The sequence below is a fragment of the Mustela nivalis genome, assembly GCF_964662115.1.
Source record: "Mustela nivalis genome assembly, chromosome: 18".
NCBI lineage: Eukaryota > Metazoa > Chordata > Mammalia > Carnivora > Mustelidae > Mustela > Mustela nivalis.
In genome coordinates this window covers 11496518-11522404 of record NC_139037.1, presented here as the reverse complement: position 1 = coordinate 11522404, position 25887 = coordinate 11496518, and the positions used below count along the sequence as shown (strand labels likewise).

The following is a 25887-nucleotide window of genomic DNA, read 5'->3' as shown; positions in this document are numbered from 1 at the left end:
CATTGTGCCCCTGACAAGCTGTCTTTAGGACCTGATGGCAGGAGGGAGATAGACGTATTAGTTTCTTATCGACGCTGTAACAAGTTCCTACACACTCAGTGGCTTAACAGTATGAACTTAGTATCCTATAGTTCTGGAGGTTGAAAGTCCAAAATGGGCTGGCGGGGCTACCTTTCTTCTAGAGGCTCTAGGAGAGGACAGCTTCTCTTGACTTTTTCAGCTTCTAGAGACTGCCTGCATCCCTTGGCTTGGGGCGCCTCATCACTCCAACCTCTGCATCTCTCCTCCCACCTTCTCGGCCTTTGGCCCTCCTGACTTCTTCTTATAAGAACCTTGTGACTTCTGTGGGGCCCATTCAAGTAATCCAGGACAACCTCTCCATCTCCAGATCCTTAATTGAATCAGAGCTCCAAAGCACCCTTTGCCTTGTAATGTAACCTAACATAGTCTCCAGGGTTTCAGATGTGTACGGGAGGACCCCTGACCCCCCAAAATGCTCCCCATCTGAGCCCCATAGCTTGAATCCTGGTGATGGCTGAGTGTGGCCAGAGCAGGAACCTTCTTATTCAGCTCAAGTGGCATCTCTTGCTGGAGGTAGGAAAAGCGATAAATGACCTATGACTTCCGCATACCATCTGGCAAGACAAGGCAAAGAAGCCCAACAGGCAGGGACCCTTTGACCCTGAAATTCCAGAAATTTATCTTTAAAAATGCACTCATGAGTAGCCAAAGATATACATGACAAGGCTGTCACTGGCAGCTCTCCTTATTAGCAGGAAAACATGGGAACAACTTACATAGTCAATACTGGGCTCTACTTAAATAACTTGTGTAATATTTACATGATAGAATTCCATCCTGGCCATCACCACCAATGACAGAGAGTGACATGGAAATATGTTTACTATAGATTCTTAAGTGAAGAAAAATAGAATTCCAAATAAGTTTGGTCAGATCCTATTTTCATAAAAATTCACATATTAATATTTATGTCATATATTTGCATTGGGGAAAATGGTGGAAGGATAGATAACATAGTTATCAGCCGTGGTTATCTTGGGGTAGGGTCAGATTTTGGTCACTATGTGTAATATTTAGAGAGGGCCTATTGGGAGCTCAGACTATGCTGGTTAATAAGTAGGGTTTTGTCTGTCTTCGTGGATTAGAATTTCACAGGAGACTGTTTTCAGAGAAGGGAATGGCGTTTTGTTGTAACTAAAATTATTTTCTCTGTTTTCCAATTTTTTTTTAAGATTTTATTTATTTATTTGACAGACGGATATCACAAGTAGGCAGAGAAGCAGGCAGAGAGAGAGGAGGAAGCAGGCTCCCTGCTGAGCAGAGAGTCCAATGAGGGGCTGGATCCCAGGACCCTGGGATCATGACCCGAGCCGAAGGCAGAGGCTTTAACCCACTGAGCCACCCAGGCGCCCCATGTTTTTCAATGTTTTTCAAATGAACATCATAACTTGTGTGTGTTTTTTTAATAGTATATACTTTTTAAAATCATGGTAAAACACACATAACGTGAAACTTAACATTTCAGCTGTTTTTTGTTGTTGTTTTGTTTTGCTTTTAGATTTTATTTATTTGACAGACAGAGATCACAAGTAGGCAGAGAGGCAGGCAGAGAGGGAGAATGAAGGAGGCTCCCCGCTGAGCAGAGAGCCCAACGTGGGGCTCGATCCCACGACCACGGGATCATGACCTGAGCCAAAGGCAGAGGCTTTAACCCATTGAGCCACCAGGCACCCCTCAGCTGTTTTTTTTTTTTTTTTAAGTTTATTTATTTAAGTAAACTCTACAACCAACGTCATGCTCGAACTCATGGCCCTGAGATCAAGAGTCACACGCTCTTCTCACTGAGCCAGCTGGGTGCGCCCCATTTTAACTATTTTTAAGTGTACGATTCATGTCTAGAACTTTCTCATCATCCCACACAGAAAATGTCTCATCAAACCAAAACTCCCCTTCTCCCCCTTCCCAGCCCATGGCAGCCACCATTCCACCTTCTGTCTCTAAGAAATTGCCTGTTCTTGGGTGATTTTTTTATTTTTAAAGACATGTTTGTGAGGGGGAAACGCAACTGCCAAGTCCTAGGAAAGGCAAGCCACCGTGGACGGGTTCCCATAGACACTTTGGGGCCTGACACCCAGGAGATCCAAGCGAACAGCCAACAGAGCGGAGGTCCTGCGGTCAGTCCCCTGTGGATCGCACTGCCCAATCGCTTCCCCCTCCCCAGCCCCCAGCAGGCAGGAGGCCAAGGGAAAGGGACTGGCCAGGGCTCCGAGAACCAGACAGCTGAGCTGGGTGGAACCACAGGCTCCCACCTCGGCTAGCTCCGAGGGCCCTGGCCGTTGGCCTCCTGGTTTTCTAGGATGTTTGTAAACACCAGAGACCAGAGCCCCTTCCAGGAACAGGCCTGCGTTCTCAGTGACTGTGACAAGTGGAATTTCACTGTCCGCTGGAAACAATCCCCAGGGCATTGTGTTTCTGAATCCAGGGATGAAGCCACCCGCCTGAATAGAATGCATTCTCTAAATCAGTAAGGAGCCCCGAAGAGCTGTCGCCACATTGAGGTCACGAGCGTGAGTCCCCAGAGCAGCCGTTCGGTTCTCAGAGAGGCAGCCATGCCGGCCCTCACACCCCCATCAGCTGTTCTGCTGCCTGGAGACCAAGGGTCTGCCACAGGGGTTGCTGGGAAAGTCTCCCTGCGCCCTGGGACTGAGACGGACCCTTGTGGAAACAGGACGGAACTCACGGTAGGGAGTGAGATCTGCACTTTGGCAAGAAGCTGGCCTCCCTGTCACCTTTGGCCTCTGGGGGCAGGACAGGACCCGGGTTCTGGCCCTGCCTTATGAACTTCAGCATGGTACTTACGCTCTAAGCATGTTTTCATCCCCTCTGTCCAATGGGGCTTAATAAAGCAGCAAAGCGGCCCCCAGCTCCAGGGAGCCCCCTCCCTATTTCATTCTATGTGAAAACTCCCCCCCCCACCCCGCCGCCAAGAACTGCACAGTTCGTGGCCCTGGCTCACACGTCCTGGAAGGACTGGGTCTACGGCAGACAAGGGCTGCAGTGGTACCCAATGGGGAGATACCCATTAGCTGCTGCGTGGGATTTGGAATCAGTGACTTGCCTCTCCACCCACCAGCTGGCCTTTCCTGGCCAGGAGCTTTCTACTTCTGCTCCCCCGAGGCGGGAGGGGCCCCGCCGATCCTGATGGGGCTAAAAGGGGAGGCTAATAAAGTGGTGGAGGCTGGCCCAAGTCCTGGCCTCGAGGGTAACCTCTGGCAAGTTCTTTGCACAAGGCCTTGGGCTCAGTGTATGATGGGAACAATGTCTGGTGGAATGTTCTAGAAAGAAAAGGCTGCATATCACTAGGATGACAGACCTTCCCAGTGGAACGGAGTGATGCTTACTGCAGGGCATCCCAACAATGCCAGGCTAAGACCTGGAGACCCAGATAGAGGAGTGGAATTGGGCTCTGCCCTCCTGGCCTGCCAGAGATGGTAGGGGCTTCCTGGAGGAGGCAGCCCTCAAACAGGACCATGAAGGATGAGCAAGAGTTCGGGGGGCCTGTGTGGACAGCAAAACCGGTGTGGAGAGGGGCTCCCCTCCAGGGTCCAAAAGCCCGAGACCCACCTGTTCCTGGGGAGAGACAACCAAGGTTTCCAAAAGCAGACCCTTAGTGGGGAGGCCTGCATTCAAAGCACCACGGAGCTAGGTCCTAACCCAGATTTACTAAGAAAGCCCATGTAAGGAGGACCAGAGTCTTCCTTTCATCAGGGTAAGAGAGGGAAAACCTCCCTTGGTGAGCCCAGGCAGGATCCCCTCTTACTCTCTGGCCTCTGGGCACATGGATTTATGCTGCTGAATAACCCAGGCCGCAGGGAGACGAGGGAACAAGAGCACAGCAACCCCTGGGCCAGCCGGCAGCCGGAGGGCACCTCATGGCCATGACTCAGCTTGGAGAGAAGCCAGGGCAGCTGCCCGAGAGCTCTGTGCGTTGTGGGGTATTGTTTTTGCTGCCAGCATCTCAGGCTCTTGAAAAGGATCTGCCTTTGGGTTGATTTAATTTAACTTAATAAATATATTTTAGAGACAGCGAGAGAGAGTGGGGGGGGGTGGGGGCAGAGAGAGAGAGGGAGAGAGAGAATCTCAAGAAGATTCCCCGTGGCGCAGGGAGCCTGACGTGGGGCTCGATCCTGTGACCCTGAGATCACGATCTGAACCAAAACCGAGAGCCAGATGTCCAATTGAATGAGACATCCAGGTGCTTCGTGGGTTGGTTTTAAATGGTTTCCTTCCAGATAATCCATGTAGCCAATCTCCAAGGAAGGAGCCTTCAGCAGCCCTGAGGCCCGGGGGTAGCCTAAGCCCAGCTCCTCCCAGGGAGCCTGGAGCCTTGCCGTAGTTGACAATGAACCAGTTTGCCATCAGCATGCACAGAAGCCCAGGCGTGCTCTGGGTATCCTGCTGCCCCAGCCTCGCGGGCTGCCTCTTGTCCCACTGAGTGGGACAACTGCCATAGCCCCAGTCTGTACTGCTTTATACTTGCCAGGAAGCACCCCCATCTCACAGAGCAAAAGTGAGGCTGCACGAGGCAGCCAAAGCTAAATAAGAAACAATGGTGCCAGGACTGATGGCTGGGGTGTGGTCCCAACTCAAGGTCAACGTCAAGGTGGTAGACCTGGAGAGCACAATAAAGAGGCTGAGATGAGAAAGGGGCCTGGCAAGCCATTGGAAGGAGGGGGAGGGCCACCTGGCTGGTTCCATCAGTAGAGCGCCAGACTCTCGATCTCAGGTTTGTGGGTTCGAGCCCCACATTGGGTATGGACATTACTTAAAAATAAAATCTTAAAAAATCAAAGAGGAGAAGGCTTAGTTTGGGAAGATAAAGACAGAGAGGGATTGAGAATGGAGATTGAGCAGTTGGGAATAATACTTTAAGGCAAATTCAGACTTGCTCACTAGACCTCAGAACCACCGGGCAAGTGTGAAAGAAGGGTAGTGAAGCCCCCCTCTTTTTTTTTTTTTTTTTTAAAGCAAGGTCTACACCCAACATAGGGCTTGAACTCATGACCCTGAGATCAAGAGGCACACATTCTATGGACTGCACCAGCCAGGCACCCCTTGAAGGCCTATCTCTTAACTGCATAAAACTCATCTGCTCCGGAGCACCTGGGTGGCTCAGTCATTTAAGCCTCTGCCTTCAGCTCAGGTCATGATCTCAGGATCCTGGGATCGAGCCCAGGTCAGGTTCCCTGCTCAGTGCGGAGTCTGCTTTTCCCTCTTCCTACTTGTGTTCTCTCTCTCATGTTCTAATATGTAAAATTAAAGAAAAAAAAAAAAACTCATCTGCCCTGAGAGGTAAAGCTAACTGGATTCAAAAAACGTTGAGAGCAACTCACAACGCACCACAAAACTAGGTTTGTGATGAATCAGGTCCTGGGGCATATTCCTGCTGCATTTGTCGGGTTCTTCAGAGAAGCAGAAGCAACAGGAGACAGGGAGGCTGCCAAGTCCCATGGCTGGCCATTCGTGGGCTAGAGACCCCAGGGAGCCAGCGTTGGGGGAGCTGATGGTTTATGTCCAGTCCACGCTGGAGGCTCCTGGAACCAGGAGCACTGGTGGATGGGAGAAGGATGTCTGAGCTCAGGGAGAGAGCAAATTTGCCTTTCTCCACCTTTTGTTCTATCCAGACCCTCAATGGATTTGATGATGTCCACCCACACTGGTGACAAGGGTCTTTACTCAGTCTACCTATTCAAATGCTAATCTCCTTACAGACATGTTCTACCACTTATCTTGGCATCCCTTAGCCCAGTCAAGTTGGTACATAAAATTAACCATCATGCCTGCCTTGTTCAAGTGCCCCTTCCAGAGATGGGGTTGGTACAAAAGAACATTGGGCACTTAGGCGTGATCTAGTTCAGTCTCCTCCATGGACGGCCATTCTCCTCCTAGTTCTGGCCACATCTTACCCAGAGCACTGAGCTCCATGCTCAGAGACAGGCAAACAGAACTACTTGGCTGAATCTTGTCTTCTCAGTTGGCTGAGCGTCGGAATCTCGAGTTTGGCTCAGGTCATGATCTGGGGGTCCTGAGATCGAGCCCCTTACTGGGCCCCATGCTTAGTGCATAGTCTGCTTGTTCCTCTCCCTCTGCTCCTCCCCCAACTCGCACTGTCTCTCTCTCTCCCAAATAAATAAATAAAATCTTAAAAAAAAAAAAAAAGGTTTGACTCAATGGGGAAATGCTCATGGCATTTACTATAGGGTACACAACGGCGCCAGTGCAGTCCAATATAGTTTTATGATGATGGAAGCATTGGGTGCCCGCACTATCAATTGTAGCCACTAGTCACATGATTGATTACTGAGCACTTGACATCTTTGGTCTGTGTGAGAAACTGAATTTTGAGTTCTTTTCTTTTTCCTTTTGGATTTTGAAGGCTAATGAATTTAAAATTTAAATTAAGGGGCACCTGGCTGGCTCAGTCGGTAGACCATGTGACTCCTGATCTCGGGGTTGTGAGTTCAAGCCCTACTTTGGGCATGGAGTCTACTAAAAAATAATTTTTTTTTTTTTCTGAAATATGCACACGTGGTCAGTAGCTTCTGTGTTGAGCTGCCTGGGGATGAGTACAATTCCAACTGCCTTAAGAAAAGTTCTGTAAAAATATGGGGAAAAGCCTGAAAGTATCCCGAAACGTAGCAGTTTTCTTTGTTGATAAGATGATGAGAGATTTTAAATCCTGTTTGATTTTTCTGCTTCCAAATTTTCCAACAGTGAGTGGTTTCTTTCTGTGATCAGAGGAAGGGAGAAGAGGGAGAGAAGCCTGGAGCAGGCCAAGCTCACGCTGGCAGGAAGGCTGCAGTGCGGGCTGGGCTGGCGGGAGCCGGCCCATCCGCCTCGCACGGGGCTTGTTTTGACAGGAGTGTTGTGCCTCCGGTGGCTTGGGGCTTCTCCAAGCTGCAGGTCAACCTAGCTGACACACTGTAAAGCCCGTTTAGCGGGTGTGAGCACGTGTGTGTGTATGTGTATGGGGGCCCCCAATCTGTTGCCAGCTTGCAGCGCGGTGTTCCCTCTTCAGCTGTTTGCTGGGATTTGGGTGGATTTTGTCGTCTGATTTGCTTGCTTGCTTTCCCTGGAGCCTTCCTTCAGCTGCTTTTCCCAGTGACTGCTAACTTTAAGGGGCTTCCTGCTAAGCTCTGTATGGGGGCCTCCGAAGACTCCTCGAAGTCGGAGAAAGTTCCTGCGGGTGCCGGGCGTACTCATTACGGTTTGCTGATGCATCAGGAATTTAGGAGGCTGAATTATTTGAAGTGGAAGACTAAAGGAAGATGGAATTTTCCTAAACACATAGCTGGAGGCTTTTTTATTTTTAATAAGCAGGGAGGCGATGCACAGGGGTTCTCCAACTTGAGCGGGTCAGCGTCACCCAGCTGTCTGTGGGAGATGAGATTCCTAGTGTTTGCTGCCCATTCTTGGATTGTTTAATCCTTCCCCTTTGCTTTACAGATACAGAAATGTGAGGAAGGGGAGGCAAGAGGCCAAGCCATGTGCGGAAGCAGGTCACTCCGCGATGAGGGTGTCTCCCTAGACCGCGCCTGGGGTAGATGACTGGGAACGGGTAGAATCCCCTCCGGGTCTCAGGACTCCAACCTCAAATTCAAAGGTCCCATAATGGAGCTCAACAGCAGAGCGTAACGGAATCGTGGGGTCTGGCTTGAGACAGCAGTAAAGACAGGGCAATCTTGATGAGGCAACTGAGACCCAGAGGGTCGCCCCTGCCCCAGATGGCCGTTCTCTGGGCCCCAGAGCTTGCAGACTTAAAATGTCTTCTGACTGTCAGTCCTGGGGCCTCCAACACAGATGGGCTTGGGTTATACTGCGAAGATGTTGAGTGGGAGAGGGAGGGCTGACGAGAGCAGAGCAGCTGGGCAGCGACCCTCCACACTCTGAAGACTGGCCACCGCTCCCTCTGAGGGGGGGCACCTACTGCAGCCCCATGTCACAGCTGTGGCCCAAAGGCTGGGAACAGCTCAGAACACTGGGCCAAATTTGAAGACAGGCAGCTCCATAACTTCTACTAGAAAACCCACATACTGTGATTCATTTTGGTGCCTTCAAATTTGAAGCTCGTTTCTCTGCGTCAGGGACCGTTTATCTGCATCTAACATGTCGAGGCTCGCCGCATCTTTCCAACATATGGCCTGTGTGTGTCCTGTCTCTCCGCGTCTGTCAAGGCCATGTGGGCAAGGGGAAGGCTGACTCGGCAGTGCTGGAACCATGGGCTATGCTGGGAGGGGGCACTTGGCCTCGCATGGGCTCATCAGCTTCCCAGCCTCCCATCCTGGTTTTCAGAGAAAGAGAAGTTGGGGGGCACCTGGTAGTTTACCTGAGGGAGTCCCTCATCTCCTAGGGAAACGTTCCAGGGGCCGTTTGGAAGATCATTCTGGAATGCCTGCTAGCCCAGGATGGGACACAGTGAAAACCCCCTGACACCTAGCAAGCTCATCGCCACGGCAACCCCGCATCCCTGTGCTGCCCACCCCTCGGACACCTCTCTGTGGGATGGATAGGGGAAGTCTAAACGGGAGGTTGTCTTTCTTTTTTAAAAAATTATCTTGAAATACTTCAGAAAATAAAGGCATAATGAATAACGTAAGAAAAAATCCATGTCCTCACCTCCCAATTTAAGATATAAAACCACATCTGTTAACAAAGCTCCTTTACTTTCTCTGATCATAGAACCTTCCCTATCCCGTGAGAGGTAACGGCTATACTGAGTTTAGTGTCGATCACCCATTCATTATATATAATTACACTTATATACATGTTATATATATGTAATTATATACACTTCTTATATTCTGAACCAAGGTATATTATCTTTTGCAAGTTAAAACATTTTTTTTTTTGAGGTGGGAGTCACGTAACATAAAATCAACCATCTCAAAGTGTAAAATTCAGTGGTATTTAGTGCACTGGCAGTGTGGGGCAACCATCACCTCCATGTTCGTGTTTTTGAACTTGAATAACGGGCATCACGTTAGGACTGATGCCGCCGGCTTTTCGCCGCGGTGCTGCTTCCGAGGCTCATCTGTGCTGACGTGCGGCCCTCCTCACTCGACCCACCGCTGTCCTGTGTCGCCGCGCCGTGTGACTGCTTCCCGACCGATCCCTTCTCCTGATGGCTACTGGGTAGACTCCAGGTTGTAATGATCACCACGGGGCCTGCCTCCTTGTGCTGCTTCTCCAGGATGTCAACCCAGGAGTAAAGCGGCGCTGTCAGGGGCTGACAGCAGTCCCAGATTAGACATCGCCGAAGTGCTCCTCAAAGTGCTAATTTATGTTCACAGAAGCCTGGCTGTCTTGGGGAGCTGGGGGCCGGGTGCACAATGTAATTAGAGTAACCTAACACTTGGAGAGTGTGCTGCGTTTAATAAGACGCCGTGAGGGAGGCTCTCAGCAGCCTCCTGAACAAGGTGTCTGAGACTCAGAGGGACTCGGCCCCAGATCCCAGCACAGGGTTAGGACTGAAGGTCAGAGGCAGGACAACCTGGGACGGTGCTGTCTCCCCCCCGCCCCCTTGTACCTTACTTCAGCATGGGTCACAGTGGACCCCGTCAGCTTTCTGAGGTGACAACACAACGAACGCCGGCTGGCAGTCCATGGAGAGGAGACCCTCAAAGGATCTCGGTAGTGTGGGCCATTCCAGGCTGCAGGGAAGCAGGCCAGACTCTCCTGGACTCGCACATTCCATTTTCCTTGTGGTGGTCGACGTGCTTGTGCCCGAAGGTCGCAGCTGATAGTATTTTGGGATCTAAGTTGCCCTAGGAGGGCACAAAAAAAAAGACAAGACTTTACAGAGAAGTCGGGGGGAGGAAGCGTGAGCACACCCAGGGAAGGAGGTACAGTGGGAGAGGCAGTTAGGATTCCTGGACCGTCCAAGGAACTGTCAACTGGGCACGGGCCCGTCCTGCCCGCACCCCCTGAAACCAGGCGGCCTCCCAGGAGGGCAACCCTGTGTACCTCGCTTAGCACAGAAACCTGGTTCTGGAGCAGAGCTTAAGCCTGAAGTGACACTTGAGCAGAGGCCTGTCTGGACAAGGCCTCGGGGTGTCTCCGTTGCAGAGAGTGGCTGGGCCGCTGCCCCAGGGCGGGGGCAGAGTTGGAAGCTGAAGGGGTATGCCCACACCTCTGGGGTCCTTCTGCCACGAACTTTCGGCACTGGGAGCGCCAGCGGCCACTCCCCCAGTGCAAGCACCTCCCCGTCTTTGGTTCTTCCGGCCCCTGCACTCAGGTCTGTGGGTCTGGAGCCAGAAGGCGGTGAAAGACAGTTTCGCTTGGCCTGCCCGGCCCCCATCTGACCCTCCAGTCACGAGATGTAGGTGTGATCACCGGTGGTTTCGCAGTCTGACCTCAGGCAAGTTTCCTCTTGTGAAAAATGAGGAGGATCTGACAGATGGCCTGCACGGAAGCAGCTGGTGGTGGGACCTCTCTACCACTTGTCCGCCAGGGCTCCCAGCCCAGGTCCCCCGCATCCGCTCCCACGGCGCTCAGCTCACGCACGATTCAGCTCGCCACGCCGTCTCTTCTTCCCTAGAGACCTTAGGGCGCACTCCTAATTGGAGCACCATGTTTCTTAGGAAATAGGTGAGCAGAAAAGCATAAGGAAGCTTATTCTTTGACCTTATGCTGTTCTGGGGCAGTTTTTTCACCATTGGGAAGGCATCAGATGCCCTAGAAATGTGACACACCCATCTGGGGCAAGGAGAAGACAAAGACTGAAGGCAGAGCAGGGCCAGGAAACAACCTTCAGGGATTCTCCACAGGCCACGGCACAGCCAGGAGGTGTCCTTGGGCCGTCCCCCTGCCGTTCACACCAGGCCATGGTCCCAAGGCCCACGGTGCCCTGCCCAACTGCCTCTTAGCACTGACTCGGTCTTTCCACTTCCCTACCCCAGGGCAAAGGGAAATTGTTTCCTTCGGAGTAAGGCAGAAGACTTTTCACTAAATATGGATGTGAAGAGCTAGATACAACATTAGCCACTTGTTCTTAAAAGCTGTGGGCTAGGTAGTGCCTGGGTGGCTCGGTCGTTAAGCATCTGCCTTTGGCTCAGGTCATATCCCAGGGTGCTGGGATCGAGCCCCCTGTCGGGCTCCCTGCTCAGCCGGCAGGCTGCTTCTCCCTCTCCTTCTGCCTAGCCCCACCCCCACCCCGTCCCCTGCTCGTGCTCTCTCTCAAGTAAATAAATAAAATCTTTTAAAAATTAAAAAAAAAACCCAACAACAAAAAATAAAAAATACTGTGGGCTAGATGATGTTTGCCACGGTTCAATCAGGACAGATGGAAAAGAGGATTCTGGATTGAACATGGTTAACTCCTCTGTCAGCCCCACTACCCCGCTGGTCTCAGGGGGCCCACCAGAAAAGGTCAGGCATTCACGGAGGCAGCTCTCAGGCCTTGGCTAGCAAGGTAGGTAGAGGCAGGGACAGGTAGCCACGCTGGCCATGAAGGCAGGTGCCACAAGGGCATGGACGGGGCTTAGGCAGGAGCAGAGCCGACGAAGAGGAAGGCCCAAGGGTGGTCACAGGAGACCTGAGGCCACTCCACTCTGCAGCCAGAGCGCCCGGCATGCTGTGCGAGGTCAGGCAGGACTGGGAAGACTCCCGTCTCCTGGGGGCTGGTTTCCACTTAGGAGAAACAGCCATTCATGCCCCCGCCCCAGCACCAGTCTCGCCGGCCGGGTTCTGTCGCTGGGGACTGAGCCCCAACAGCAAGCAAACATAGGGGGCAGAGGGGTCCAGGAGATGGGACAACATGTAATCTGTAAAGACCAGGCTCCGAGTTGTTAAAAGAAGCCCAGAATCTGGGCAGGCGGGGAGTGTTCCCGCCACTACATTCCTGGACACGGTCAGACCCGCAGGGTGGGAGCGGGGCTCTGGAAGGCCGCCCATCCTGCCCTGGAACAGCTGGGCACTTCTTAGTCCTTTCCTATACACAGCTCCGTTCTCTCTCTGGCACAATTGAAAAACAGAACCAAAAACAGTTCATTATTAAAAACTCAAATCCAAAGAGAAGTACAGAGAATAGTGTAGGACGGGCTGTCTTCCTCACTCAGATTCAACCACCACCAACACATGGCCCATCACTTCTCATCTCTGAGCCCACCCACTCCTTGGTGACAATTTTAAGGACTAAATGGAGAAATGCCTGTTGGTTTATTATGAAGAATTGAGTGTTCTGGGTACCACTGTTTGGCTGACTTATCACCGATCACCTAATTCCACCCCCATCTTCCACAACAGGCTCCAGCCTCTGCTCCTGCTGGGGGGGGGGCAGTCAGATGATCCAGCGTCGGCCGGTGAGACACACACCACAGCCGGCTTCGAAGCTGCTTTTAAAAGTCTCATTGCAGGCTGACACACGTGGGCACACACAGACACACCTGCGCCTGTATCAGCCACAGGAAGCGATTTCATCAATACGATGAACTTAGCTCAACACAAGTGACTTTTTTTTTTTTTAAAGATTTTATTTTTAAGCCATCTCTACACCCAGCCTGGGGCTCGAACTTAAAACCCCGAGATCAAGAGTCACACCCTCTACCAACTGAGCCACCCAGACGCCCCAATGCAGGTGGCTTTTCAGGAGACTCTATGGAGATGAAGAGAGAAGGAGCTTGAGTCAAGGCAAATGCAACTGTTTTAACTGTGAATGTCTGGGAACACGGAAGCAAGGTGCACAAAGCTCGCAGAAAGGGCATCTGTGACAAGAATGGGGTAAGAAAGGCGCCTGGGTGGCTCAGTGGGTTGAGCCTCTGCCTTAGGCTGAGGTCATGATCTCAAGGTCCTAGGATAGAGCTCTGCATCGGGCTCTCTGCTCGGCAAGGAGCCTGCTTCCCTCCACCCCCGCCTGCCTCTCCGTGTACTTGTGATCTCTCTCTCTCTCTCTCTCCATCAAATAAAAAAATAAATTCTTAAAAAAGAAAAAGAAGAATGGAGTAAATAGCTGCATATTCCTTGACAAGCGGCTGGATTCTGTCAAAAGGGGTGAGGCTGGAGGGGCTTTCTGCTTCACTGGCCACTTGGAGTTTATTTTCCACTTAGTGCAAGACACATGGTTCCAGGGTGTCAGGAAGGCCTGCATGTGGCTTTGGAGAGTAAAGAGTGGGCTTCTCTCAACTTGCTTACGGTGCTTGCTGTTTTGTTATACAAGAACCCCACTGCTTCTGCTTGCGGCAGCCTGCCCAGTCTACAGGGAGGGGTCAGTGGGGCCCTGATGAGCCCAGAGCCTCCCGCAGTCTGATGGCCGGTGGTGGCCACGCAGGACTGGGGAGCGGGGGGGCTTTCTAAAAGACGCGGATGTGTAAAAAGTCACCGAGCGGAGATTAGATGTGTGCAGCAAACCTGCTGGGAAAAGACCCACTAAGTCGAGCCGGCAGAAAGGAACAAACATTGTGCGGCTGTCAACTTCACCTAATGCAGGGCCCAGCAGGGACGCCTGTGTGAGGGCCGGCTCGCAAACAGAAACTGAGGAGCAAACACTTTACTGTGCTCCCTGACTCGTCCGCCTTCTCGCTCCGCACCTTGGAGCACAGCAAGAATAGCAAACCCTCCGCGCCAAGAACCCAGGGTGCTCTTGCAGCTGCTCTCCTCATCTCGGTGGCTTCAAAGGCGTGAAGATTTGCTAAGGAACTAAAACCCTAACTTGCGATGGGCTCAGCGCCGTTTATTTGTGGAGATTCCAGATCATTTCTCAACCCCGACAAGGCACGAGCTCTCGCACTGCTGCTGCGGCCTGGCAGCTGAGACGAAGAACTGCGGGAGGGAGCGCGGGCTGGAGGCCTCAGGACCGGAAGGTGAGGGGCAGTGAGCAGAGGACGATGCCTGGAGGAGGCCACGCGGCCAGACTGGCGTCTCGGTCTGGGCTGTGGCTTCTGCGGGTCTGGATGTCCCTGCCCTGACCAGAGTGCTGCCTTGTCTTCCCTTGCAGGACTTCCGTTACTCCTGTATCTGGCACAGGACTGTAACTGAGGCCTCACAGCCACCTGTTCTGATGCTGGCCTGAAGGGCTCTCTGGCCACTTCAAAAATCCTTCATTGGAGTGGATGTGAACTGACAATGTGTTCCACTGCAGCCAGTAAACTACCTTGCTGAATAGTAAGGTCCATGGCCCCCTAATTAAGTAGTGTTGAGGATGAGGGCTTGGTTGCCATGAGCTTCTGACCATGTATCCGAGGACTGGATGGTATCTCATTAGCTCATCTCAACCTTACTATGAGGTAGTGGTGTTCCTCGTACCATGTGCAGACTAAAAAACACAGGCTCAGAAAGCCCAGCTGGGTCAAGGTCACAAGGCTGGTACGTGTGCAGGCAGGGACTCGCTCCCAGTCTTCGGAACACTACCTTCCCCTAAACCTGTCCATGTTACTCAGGACACCCTGATAAACATACCCCAAAAGCAAACTGTGGGGGTTACTACTTTATTACTATTAAGTTTGGAATTTAAATTTTCCTAAGGAGTATACAAAAGTCTTCTGCAGTCTTCTTTGACAAAAGAATTATTGAGGTGGGGGCACATCTTAAACTGACTTGAAACTTTGGGAAGAGGAAACAAATGTCTCTAATTCAGCAATAATACATGCTTATTTTCAGCCTAACCTTACACTAGTAAATGGGAATCCCGTTCAGAGAGAGGAAGAGGGCAGAAGAGAAGCAGCCGCGGATCAAGAACAAACTGCCAGGGACTTGGTATTCCTCCCACCCTCGGGAGCCTCCCTCCCTTGGTCTCTGGGGCAAGGCTGACTCCAGAACAGGCCCCAGAAATCCACCTAGGGTGACCGGCTCTCCTCCTGGGGGCCAGAGCAGGCAGGCTGGGCCGTGTAGGCCTGGCTGGTGGCCTTCGCAGGAGAACGAAGGGAAGGCCGGTGCTGTCCTCATCTTCACCAGCCTATCGCAGGACCAAATTTATTTTTATTTTTTTCAAGGACAAACTTTTAAAAGTAAAATGGATGAAACCACGTGAGGTCAAGATACAAAGACAGAAATTCAACGTAGAAAAAAGACCTTGCTGGGAAACAGTTGGATGAGAAACACCGAAAACATTTCACAGACGCACCAGAAGCTCACATTGTAAACAGGATTAAGCTGCTATTGGTTTCCCGCATTAACATCAGGGTTTCATTTTGCTCAGCCGGAGATCTCGCTCGATTTCAAACTGCCTGTGGTCCACTCGGTCTAGAAAAGCCTTCCGTTCAATGTACCTAAAGAAAATATAAGAAGTTTGTGAGCAGACTTCTGTAGGAGAAAACCGTCTCCCCTTCACTGTCCGGCCCCCAGGTATCCCCTTGACCGGCGGGCTCCCCAAGTTAGAGCAAATGCAAACAGATGACCACAGCTGGTGCCCGGAGTGACCACCGACAACTCGCCCAGGAACATCCAAACCACTCGCATTTGGTCTAAACAACGATGCTTCTGGCTCCGAGGTCACTGCAAGTAAAATGGGAAAGAGAAAGCAACCACCTGTCTGGGGGTTCGGCGGCAGGAACACGCGGTGGTTTTGTAACAAGGTTTTAGGTACAGAAGAACTGTGTTAAGCGTGGACTCCGTGGGGGCCTCTGTTACCCATCAGCTGGGCCACGCTGGTCAAGGGCTCAACATCTCTCAGCCTCATTTTTCTCAAGAGCAGAAGAGCGAGGCTGTGTTTCTTGGTCCCGGTGGTGGGCTGAGATGGTCGGGGAGAGGAAAGTACACATCCTGCCTATCTACGGTAGGCAGGAGCCAAACCGAGAAACGGAGCATCTGACAATGGAAGAAACAGGGCTTTGTAGGAACGGCTTTCTGGGGCTGTCTTGACGCTCTGGTGGGCACATAAAGCGCTCACTTTAAAGGGATTCCACTGCCTTCAGTGCTCTCCTTCCTTCCCCAGCTCCTCTCCAGTGTCCTCTGCCCACTTGGGTCCAGAAGAGGCCGCCGCTAAGTTTCTCTAGGGGAATGAGAGCCAGAGCGGCCACCCAGAGTCCACCTACAGGGGCCCCTTAAAAGGCCTGTGCTCGGCATCCGGGGCCAGGTTCAGCAGACACGGCTTCCCCAGGTCCTCCCCGGCGGGATGGGAAGGAAGGAGGCGCAGGGCAGAAGCGGGCAGAGGAGCAGCGGCTGGCAGCTTAATGAGACACAGCTGCATTTTAATGTACCTTCTTGCCACAAAGTGGGCCGTGCTCTGCCCGGCGCGGGGGTTGGGGGGTCTCTTCTGCTAATTAATCTATTGAGAGAGCAAAACTGCCATTGAAAATAGCAGACATAATTGAATCTCTGCACTCATTTTTCTTTTGTTACACTGTGTAAAATGTGCATCTGTCATTACAAGGTCATTATGTTTACGGCGAGAATGTTAGCAGGCTCAGGAGCCTGTATTCCTTGGCTGGGTTCGGGGCCTGCTTGCCCTCCTGGGTTGCCCTGCGAGCTGTGGCCCATCCCCACAACTTCCCGCAGAGGAGGAGGTGGCTCTGAGTTCAAACCCTGACTGCCACTGGCCAGCTGTGGGACTCTGCAAAAACCACATAACTCTGCCAATTCTGTTTCCTAATCTGCCAAGAGAAGAAAAGAAAACGAATCACCATCCACACACCGGAGGGCTGCTGTGTGCACTGAATGACACTGTCCACTGTCGGGAGCAGATGCTCCAGAAAACGGCAGCTAATGCTGTCACTGTCGTATTGGGAAGCCAGCTTCTGCCAGGGTCCTGAGGACAACAGATCCCCGAGGGGAGCAGCCAGGTCTCTTGATGGGTATTATCAGCGAGCAGGTCAGGGATCAGGAATAAGCTGGTGTGTCCACACCGCCAATCAGAGGCCAGAATGGCTGGAAACAAACAGTAGGACCTGCTCCTGGCTTTGATGTAAGCCCTCAGATGTATGTCATTGATTTAGCCATCAGATTTAGCCACTGAAACACAGGACGCCTGGCTAAATGGAAATTTCAAGTTCCCTGGCAGACAGGAAAGCCACAGACACCATGGACCCCCTTTTGATAAAGAGAGAAGGCAAGGCGGGCTGCGGCGGGGAAGCAGACAGCTGACAACTCGCTTGCCTTCCACGCATCACCAAGGGGGCCGTGATTCTCCAGAGGGGGCTGTTAACCAAAATGGACCGAAGGGCTTGGCCACACTATAACCACCGTCCTCCCCCACCGTGGTTCCCCAGCCCTGGGTGAAGGTCGAGATGGGAATCAGTACTTTGATAGCCCTAACTGCCCCTTGAAGTTCAGCAGGAAAGAAAGGGGTGCACCCTGGCTAGAGAGGAATTTAGGACATGTTTTAAGAGAATCACTACCCAGCGCTATCTGTCAGAGTGCGTGGAGGGAAGAAAGAGGAAGTATGCGGCTTTGAGCATTTATGGTCCTTCTTCTTGATTGTCCTCGAAGGAGGAAGTGAGACTTCAATGAGGATCTCACCGAGCATGAATGACGGCCTGGCCGGTTCCTGGAGCGGTGCCAGGTCCAGCCGACTTGGAGATTCTCAAGACTGAAGCCAGGCTGGGGGCTACGCAAGCAGGTGCAGGCAGAGCTCAGGTTAAGGGGAGGATTCAGGCAGCCAGGAGGGGCACGTGTGCAGAACACAAGTGAATTCTCGAGGGCGACCCAGACAAAGGCCATCAAGGCGGGCCTGGCGACTTCATCTCCCCATTCAGAGCCATGTGCAGCTGCTAACAGCAATCGGCCAAGAGCTGCCCAGGAACCAAACTTCTATCGGACATGGACCACCCTCTTCCCTGTCTCCCCCTACCACCGGCCGAGACAGGAAAGGTGCTGAGGATGAGAGCGGCTCTGATATTTACTACTTGTTTGCATTGGGCAAAATACATAATTTCCGTGCCTTATTTTTCTTCTCTGTCAAACAGGAATAAAAATGATAGTACCCTGAGGACAGTGCAGTGAGCCTGTGGGAAGGGCTCTGTAAACAATAAAGAACAGCTGAGACTGAGGGTTCTCGCTTCCCATTTCTGACCTGACAGCATCACTACCAAGCCTCACACCGCGGGACAGCTGCAACAGGGGCCAGGAGACAAAGGGTTTGTGGGACAGGCCGCCTCCTCCAAGGTGGCCCAGGTAGATGGCCTACTTAAATCGTGCTTCAGGAGATTTTCAGGCACCCTAAGTGGGTTACAGCGCCAGAACACAAGCATCAGCTGATGAGAGCAGGGGTACCTTTCTGGCCTGGGCCTGGCACTCCTGGGGACCCAGCCTGATTGGGCCCAGTACACTGGGGAGCTGGGGGCTGTGGGTGGGGGACATCATCCCTTCCTGCCACTACTGCTCTATGTGGCCCATTTACGAGGAAGTGGCTCTTTACTTTCATTAATCAAACATGCTAATAGCACCAAAACCTAAGGGACTTTCTAACTTTTCCTTTCAGAACCAGGTTAGATACAACAGGTTCTGGCATCTTTTGATCTTCCGACCCAAATTACTTTTCTGATACCAACTGTTTGAGATCCAGGCCAACAAGGAGGGATAGTATGTGACCTGGAAACCTCTTGAGGCCCAAAGTAGAAGAATGGTGACTTTAACGAAGTTTCTCCCCTGCTTTCCTCCCATCTCACCAGACGCTGGTGCTGAGAGCATGACTCCTGGGGTCATGGAAGGAGACTGGAGAAAAAACGGTTTTCTCTGGGCTCTCCTTCATGCCTCTCCACATCACAAACACACCTGGTTTCCAAACATCTTGCTCCCTGACCTTCATCTGACCTTCCCTGACCTTCAATTTGCTTGCCAGTGGCAGCCAAGCCCAGGCCTGCATTCCGCTTAGGCACTGTGCCACGCAGGCCTGCTGGCCTCTGGCTCGGCTGGCCGTGCCCGCTGCGGGGAAGCTGTGTGGTCAGGGATGGGGCTGGAGGCAGCAAGTGCTAAACGCTGCTCCAGAAATGCTGGGCTGGCCGGAGGGGCTGGGGCTCAGGGCAAGAGCAGCGGCTCTTTGCTGGGTAGATGACTGACCGTCTTGGGTACCGGTATTTTAAACAACTCTCCTGCCTGGAAAGGATGTCTGGGCAGAGACACTCTGATGGAGCGATTGTACCCCCTTCTCTGGAGGGGCTGATTCTTATCTCACTGGGTTCCATAACAAAGTCATGACCGTCTGGGGGCCACTGAGTCAGCATCTAGACAGTGAGATGGCTCAGTACCTGCTCTGTGCGGGGTCCTCCTCTGGGTGCTGGTGGAGGCTCACTGCATACGAAATAGGAGATGACGACATACTCCAACACAGTGATATGACTGACGGCTCCTGCGGGGGGGTGGTATTCCAGAGAGTGGTAATCAAGTCAAACCCTGAGTGACAAGAGTGTGCCATCATGGAGAAGGAGCTGGAGGAGCCCTAGAGGGGCTGAGCCATCATAAGCAGGGCAGAACGGGGCATGAGGTGGGTGGGGAAAGCTCTGGAAGGGCCTAGGATGCTAGGGGAAGTAGCTGAACACTGACTGCTAGGGCTGCTGGGGGCCTCCAGCAGGGAACAGAGGAAAAGTAGTTTGCATTAAAAAAATCCTACTAGCTACTGTGGGGGAGCAGGGAGGGAAGGGGATGGACAGACAGAAAGAGGGAGCACGACAGATGTCTATGGCCTGTACTAGAGTCATGGCAGTGGGGCTGGTTGGAGAACATGGACTAAAGTATTTTACGATACAACTGTCTACTGGCTTTGCAGCATGTGAACTGAAAGAGGAAAGCAAGCATGACTCTTAGGTTTTTAACAGTTGGGGGATGGTAATGGTGTCATTTTCTGAGAAGTCTGAGGAAAGAGAGTTCATGGAAAGAAGGGCAAGTATTTGGTTTTGCAGGCTAAGTTTGCTGTGTGTCTCGGACATCGAATGGAGATGTCAACCCAACAGTTGGTATGGGAGTCTGGAGCTCAGTGGAACGACTGCGCAGGGCAGAGCTTTTCTGGGACTCATCAGCAGAATGCAGCACCTAAGCCACGGAACTAGTGAGCTCTGCAGGGCGGGGGTGGTCTGCAGGGAATGCAAGGACAGACGGCTGCCCAGAGCTCAGCCCTGGGACTTCCCAAGTTTAAAAGCCCAGGGAAGGAAGAGGGACTAGCCAGGGAGGCTGGAAGGACATGCCCCCAAGCCATATTTGTCACCTCTGTGGAAAGCATTCCTGAAGGGTTGACAGGAAGGCATCATGAGGGAATTTAAAGGAATAAGGCACCCAGCTTCCCATCTGCAGTGACGCCCCGACAGTGTGGTCAGGAACGGCAGATGGGAGAAAGAAGAGTGAGCAGAGGACTCCTGATATTTATACACACACCAGACAACTCCTGTTCTCATTTAATTCTCATCATAAACTTGAGAGGTGTAGCCTACTGAAGAGTTTCTGCTTTACAGACAAAGACATGGGCTACAGCACACGGCAGATTGGTAGCAGAGCCAGGATTTAAATTCAACTGCAGTTTTCTTTTTTTTAGATTAATCTGAGAGAGACAGAGAGAGAGATGGAGCACATGAGCGAGTTGGGGTGGGGAGGGGCAGAAGGAGAGAAAGTCTCTAGCAGACTCCCCACGGAGTGAAGAGCCCAATACAGGGCTTGATCTCACACCGAGATCGTGACCTGAGCTGAAATCAAGAGTCGGACACCTGACCAACTGCACCACCCAGGCGCCCCAGTGTCAATTCAGTTTTGCCATAAAATGTACCACACAGGGGCGCCTGGGTGGCTCAGTGGGTTAAGGCCTCTGCCTTCAGCCCAGGTCATGATCCCAGGGTCCTGGGATCGAGCCCCGCATCGGGCTCTCTGCTCAGTGCAGAGCCTGCTTCTCTCTCTCTCTCTGCCTGCCTCTCTGCCTACTTGTGTTCTCTGTCAAATAAATAAATAAAATCTTAAAAAAAAAAAAAGTAACACAGAGATTAAAGTGAATAAAATGGGGAAGGCAAACGCCCCGTCATAAAGCAAGTGCTCACGTGGCCATCGGCAGATGAAGAAACGGAATGCAGGAAGCCCGGAGGAGGCCCCTGCCTAGCTCTCCCGCCGATGCCAGCCCGGCCAGGTGTGAACTTGCTTGCATTTGAAGGCTCTGTGCTCTCAAAGTCATGGCCTAGCTGTGCCTGATTCTGAACTTGACATAAATAGACTTATACTGTGAATTCTTCTGTGACTTGCTTCTTTCACAAAGTGAGTCAACAGATGCACTACTTTTGCCTGTTTTAGACCTTTCTATAAATGAGATCATGCTGTGTGAACTCGGCGTTACCCTGTTATTGAAATTTATTTGTCGTTCCAATTGCTAAAGAGTATCCCCATCTATAAACTGTTAAAAACCTGAGGCCCAAAATGGTGTCACGTAGGTTAAAATCCCAAGTCAGTCGACCCAGACTTAATACCTAACTTCACTGCAATTTCAACCCTCCAGGAATGTAACCTTTCACCGGTCAGTCAGGAATTTTCTGGTCAGCACCGATAAGGTTATATGTCACATGGGCTTTCCTCCTCCAAAGAAAGGTGAGGTAATCTGCCTACTAAAACCCTTTTGTCCCCAGATGGAGGTGACCACACCTGAAATAATCTTTCTTTCTATTTATGACTTCCTTGTCCTGCCTTCAACAGCCTTTCCCTTTCTGCAGCCCTCTGGCACTCCCCTCTACCTGGTGGATGCTTGTGTGTATATTTCAAGATGGCAAAACTGCCTTTAAAATACCTGGACGATGATAACCCAACACTGACCAACACACTTCAAATTCTGTCCGGTCCTTACAAAGGGAAAGATGTGTTAGTACTGACTGAATTGGAGTTAGTACCAAAACATAAAAAGCATGATACAAGCTTTTACTCTCAATCCAAACTTATTTTACTCAGGACTTGTAACAGGAATATTTTTACCACCCTTTATGACTTGAATTCTTGTATAAGAGATCAATTTAATTTGGGTACTTGTGAAAAGGTCTTATAGACAGCAGAATTCAATCAACACTCATAGGGAGTTCTGCTGAGATGGTACCAAGTATGACTTCCCCACTACTTGGTTTCTTGGCTTCAGCAAAGAGGACTTTTACTCTAGGGGATGCCCTTGGGACTCTCTACATACTCTCTCAGAGTATCCCCTCTCCGGTAGTGCCTTTGCTGTGGCTGGCATCTGTGTAAGAGAATTCGGGGGCCTGACTTGCCTCTGCCCAGACAGACCTTACAGGTTTGGTTCTTGTCCTTCCTTTCCTTCAACACTGTGGCACTCACTGGGCACACTTCTCCGGAGAAATCTTCTTGCCTTCTTGACATTCCGGGTTTGGAACTTGGCTCTCTAGTTATGTATGTGTTGGAAAGGCTCAGCCGGCAGCTCTTGCTCTCATCGCTAGAATTTCGAAGCTACAGTCTAGTGATTCTCAGTCCTGGCTGTGCATCAGAAGCACCCGAGGAGTGAGTTAAAGATACAAGTCTCTGTGACTCTCAATTCAGCAGCTCTAGGTAGGAGTGGCCTTGTCATCCCAACTCTGAAATCAGACCCCCAGGACGGTTCTCCTGCTAAGCCGAGGTAAGAGCCCGAGCTACACCCTGTTCCCTGGAGGGTTGGGCCCCTTTAATCTTCTTGCAAAAGCCAGGAAAGGCAAGTGAGTGGAGGTGTGGGGGCGGGCACTAGAGGGAAGGTGAAAAGAGCCCAAGGCAGAGCAAAGAAGTCATCAGATCTACACTGGAAAAACACAATCAGATGGGTCGAATCGTCTGGTGCAGGTAAGAATCTCAGAAAAGGTGGGGAAAGCAGGGCACTTAAAAGCTGTTAGTAGTTCCTGAACCCAGTTACGTGATTTTCCATTGCCTGAAAAGTCCTCATCATTGGGCAGATGTCCTTTTAATCTTGTTTTCTCTTCCAGTCTACATATTAATAGCTCTGCTTATCTTCAACAGCACCACTCCCTACTTTTATAAGACCTCTATCAACCTGAGCAGAAAGAACATTGTCCGACCCATATAATCAATACTCAGAGGACCAATAAAGCGTCATACACACTAAGGTCCCTGCTGCCTAAGATCATCGGGCAAACGTGAAGAGGAACGAGCTGTGAGCAACCAGAGCAGAGTCAAAGATAAAGAGGTCTGGGGTAGACCTCAGAGCCCTTCTCTAGTAACAGCAGCTCCTGTCTGTGTTTTGTCCTAGGCCTTCGTCAGAGGACTCTGGCACTTCTGCCTCTGCCCTGTGGCATTCCATCTTTGACACACTGATTCAGAAGTCTGATGGTGAACCAAGTCCATAAAGTCATTTAACAGAAAAAATTTTTAAACATACTGATCAGCTTCTAAGTTCATTTAAATAACCTCGAAGCCAAAGTTAGAAACATGAGCCAGAAAATAAACCCTCACCTGTCTGCATTATAACTTAGCTGACATAGAACCAAATGACTACCACTTAATGTAGGCAAAGCATGTTATGTGCTCCATGTGCATTACAAGTATGCGTCATACACGTGCTACACACGTTATCAGGAGAGCCTCACACTCACCCCCAGTGCAGTATCATTACCCCAATTCGCAGGCAAAGGAGCTGAGCTTCAGAAATGCTCTGTGTGCTGCAGGGAGAGCCCGTCCCGGCGAGGGGCTGGGGCAGGGAGGACCCAGACTGACAGCCACATGACACTTTCCACTGTTAGCAGAAGGGAGTGATGACCTCGAGCCACAGACCCTGTTCTGCAGTAACTTTGCTTCTTAGCTCCTCCTGAGGTTCCTAAGTGCTCACTAAACACTGCCTCTCTCGATATTCTGGACTACAGAGAGTATCGACAGCCTTTTCGTATTCCGAAGTGAAGAGGAGGGGTGCAAGCGACAGCCAGGGGCCGTGGGAGGGCTGGCAGGTCATGCAGGTTGGAGCCCCAGCCTGGGCCACAATGACACGGACAGGAACAACCTGCAGTAAGACGACAACATCCAGGCACTCTGTTGGCTCTGCTCTGGAAGCCCGGGGCCGGTCTGGCTTCTCAGAAGACCGAATCACTCTGATCAGGCCAAGGCTGATACGGCGAGCCAGATGTGAACATGTGACAAACGAGGTGACTGACAGTGCATGGGAGCTGCCCATCATTCGGCAAGCTCGGCTCGGCAAATATGATTGGCCCGAGAGCGAGGCTGTTCCCATACCGCAGCCGCAGGGCTCTTTCCTCACCCAGAGCACGGCCCCACGTTAAAACAGAGCTTTGCCGACAAACTGACAAAATTCGCTTCGTCACGAGGAGTGCATGCTTATTTAAACTGGGTGGTCTGTCTACAATCGACTACTTCAGATTTTTTGAGTGTTTAGAGCAGTAGAATCTACTAGTTCTTACCCCTCCTTCCCTCGATTGTGGATGGCTAGCTCCTCGCCAATGCCCTCTTCCTCCTTGAAGCTCTCCCAGTCCAGTTTGGACTTCTCTAGGGTGCTCATCTTCTGCTTCTTGGCTCCGATTTTCCCCAAAAGGCTGCTCATGCCACTTGATCTTTTTAACCTGGAGAAAGTGAAGAAAATGAAATGCGTACCACGTTAGAACTATCAAACTCTTAATTCACGTCTTTTACTGGTTGGCACGGGGTCCCCTAGATTCGGGCTATTTATCTTAATGGAAACCATTTCTGTATGTAGGGCACTTCCTGTCTGCTGTGGAGAACACTCTAGGTAGACCGGAATTCGGATGCACTTTTCCCGGCCACCAACTCTGACCGCTCCAAGGACCCAGGGAAAGGAAACCCTGCAGCCCTCTGTATGCTCTGCAGGACAGGCCTGTGCTCGCAGGCAGGGAGAAGCACAGCATGAGTCAGACACGACTGTGGAATCACATGCCTACGTTCATATTCCAGCTCTAACTGTGTGACTTCAGGCTACTGAACCGCATCTGCTCTGGCTTCCTATCACCTACCAAGTGAACAGTGACTCAGAGGGCTGCAGTGTATTTTCTTTCTTATTTTTAAGATTTTATTTATTTATTTGACAGAGATCACAAGCAGGCAGAGAGGCAGGCAGAGAGAGAGAGGGGGAAGCAGGCTCTCCGCTGAGCAGAGAGCCCGATGTGGGGTTCAATCCCAGGACCCTGAGATCACGACCTGAGCCGAAGGCAGAAGCTTAACCCACTGAGCCACCCAGGCGCGCCTGCAGTGTATTTTCTATGTCAAGTGCTTTACGACAGCACCTGGCACGGAGTAAAGGTGTAATAAATGCCAGCCACCCTGAGTCAGTCATCATCCGTGCCCTCAAACCCCAGGGAATGCTTGTAAGAGAAAGAGAAACAGATCCCAACACTGATGGGCAAAAAGTCACAGTATCTCAAAAGGACTGTTAAGGTCAGTTTCCTTTCCACTCCTGTGAGTCAGAACCCTGGGTTTTCCCAGGAGGTGGAGAACATTCCTCACCCTGAAACGAGGGAATATACAGCCTGTTTTCCCCTTGTTAGTGACACGATCATTGACTATGGGAGAAACTCCACATGCCCAAGTTCAAATCTTGGCAGGTCACATGTTTCCAGTCATTGTTAAATGCAGGAAGAAAATAAGGAAAACAGAATGTACCTAGTTAGTAAGAAGGTGGTATTAGGGGAAAGAACTATGGAAGGGACATGGTCCTTGGTTTCTTTAGGAAACTAAAATTTGTCGTATGCCACTATGCAGGAAAGTTTGGAAGTGACTTCCTGTTTTCCTGGGAAGTAAGAGAATCAAACATGTACAACTGTGAGCTAGCATCACAAGGCCTTCTGATAACATCAATAGTAATACATTTCACTAGCCTACGATGCTAATTCTCCAGGTGCTTTATTCACGATTTTCTCATCGTCCTCTCACAGTGGCCTATGAAGGAGGACCGCTGAGCTCTGGACAGCGGGAAGAGCCTTTGAGGGGATCTAGTGTCCCACTACCCCTTCTGGACCCCACCTCCCG

General features: G+C 51.3%; 1 protein-coding gene and 1 long non-coding RNA gene across 2 annotated transcripts in view; both read right to left on the bottom strand.

Moving 5' to 3' along the window:
• Nucleotides 1–516: 516 nt before the first annotated feature.
• Nucleotides 517–11313, bottom strand: LOC309853808. The gene is made up of 3 exons (XR_014305960.1): nt 10045–11313; nt 9608–9845; nt 517–588 (listed from the first exon to the last, which is right to left on the bottom strand). It is a non-coding gene; the product is annotated as an uncharacterized lncRNA (long non-coding RNA).
• Nucleotides 11314–14971: 3658 nt separating this feature from the next.
• CFDP1 (craniofacial development protein 1) overlaps nt 14972–25887 on the bottom strand; it is a 127580-nt gene continuing 116664 nt past the window's right edge. Inside the window, exons 6-7 of the mRNA XM_082712288.1 lie at nt 24309–24467; nt 14972–15281 (exon numbers count right to left, since the gene is read on the bottom strand). Of these exons, the coding sequence (XP_082568414.1) occupies nt 15191–15281; nt 24309–24467 (250 nt within the window). The 3' untranslated portion in view covers nt 14972–15190. The remainder of the gene's footprint in view (nt 15282–24308; nt 24468–25887) is intronic.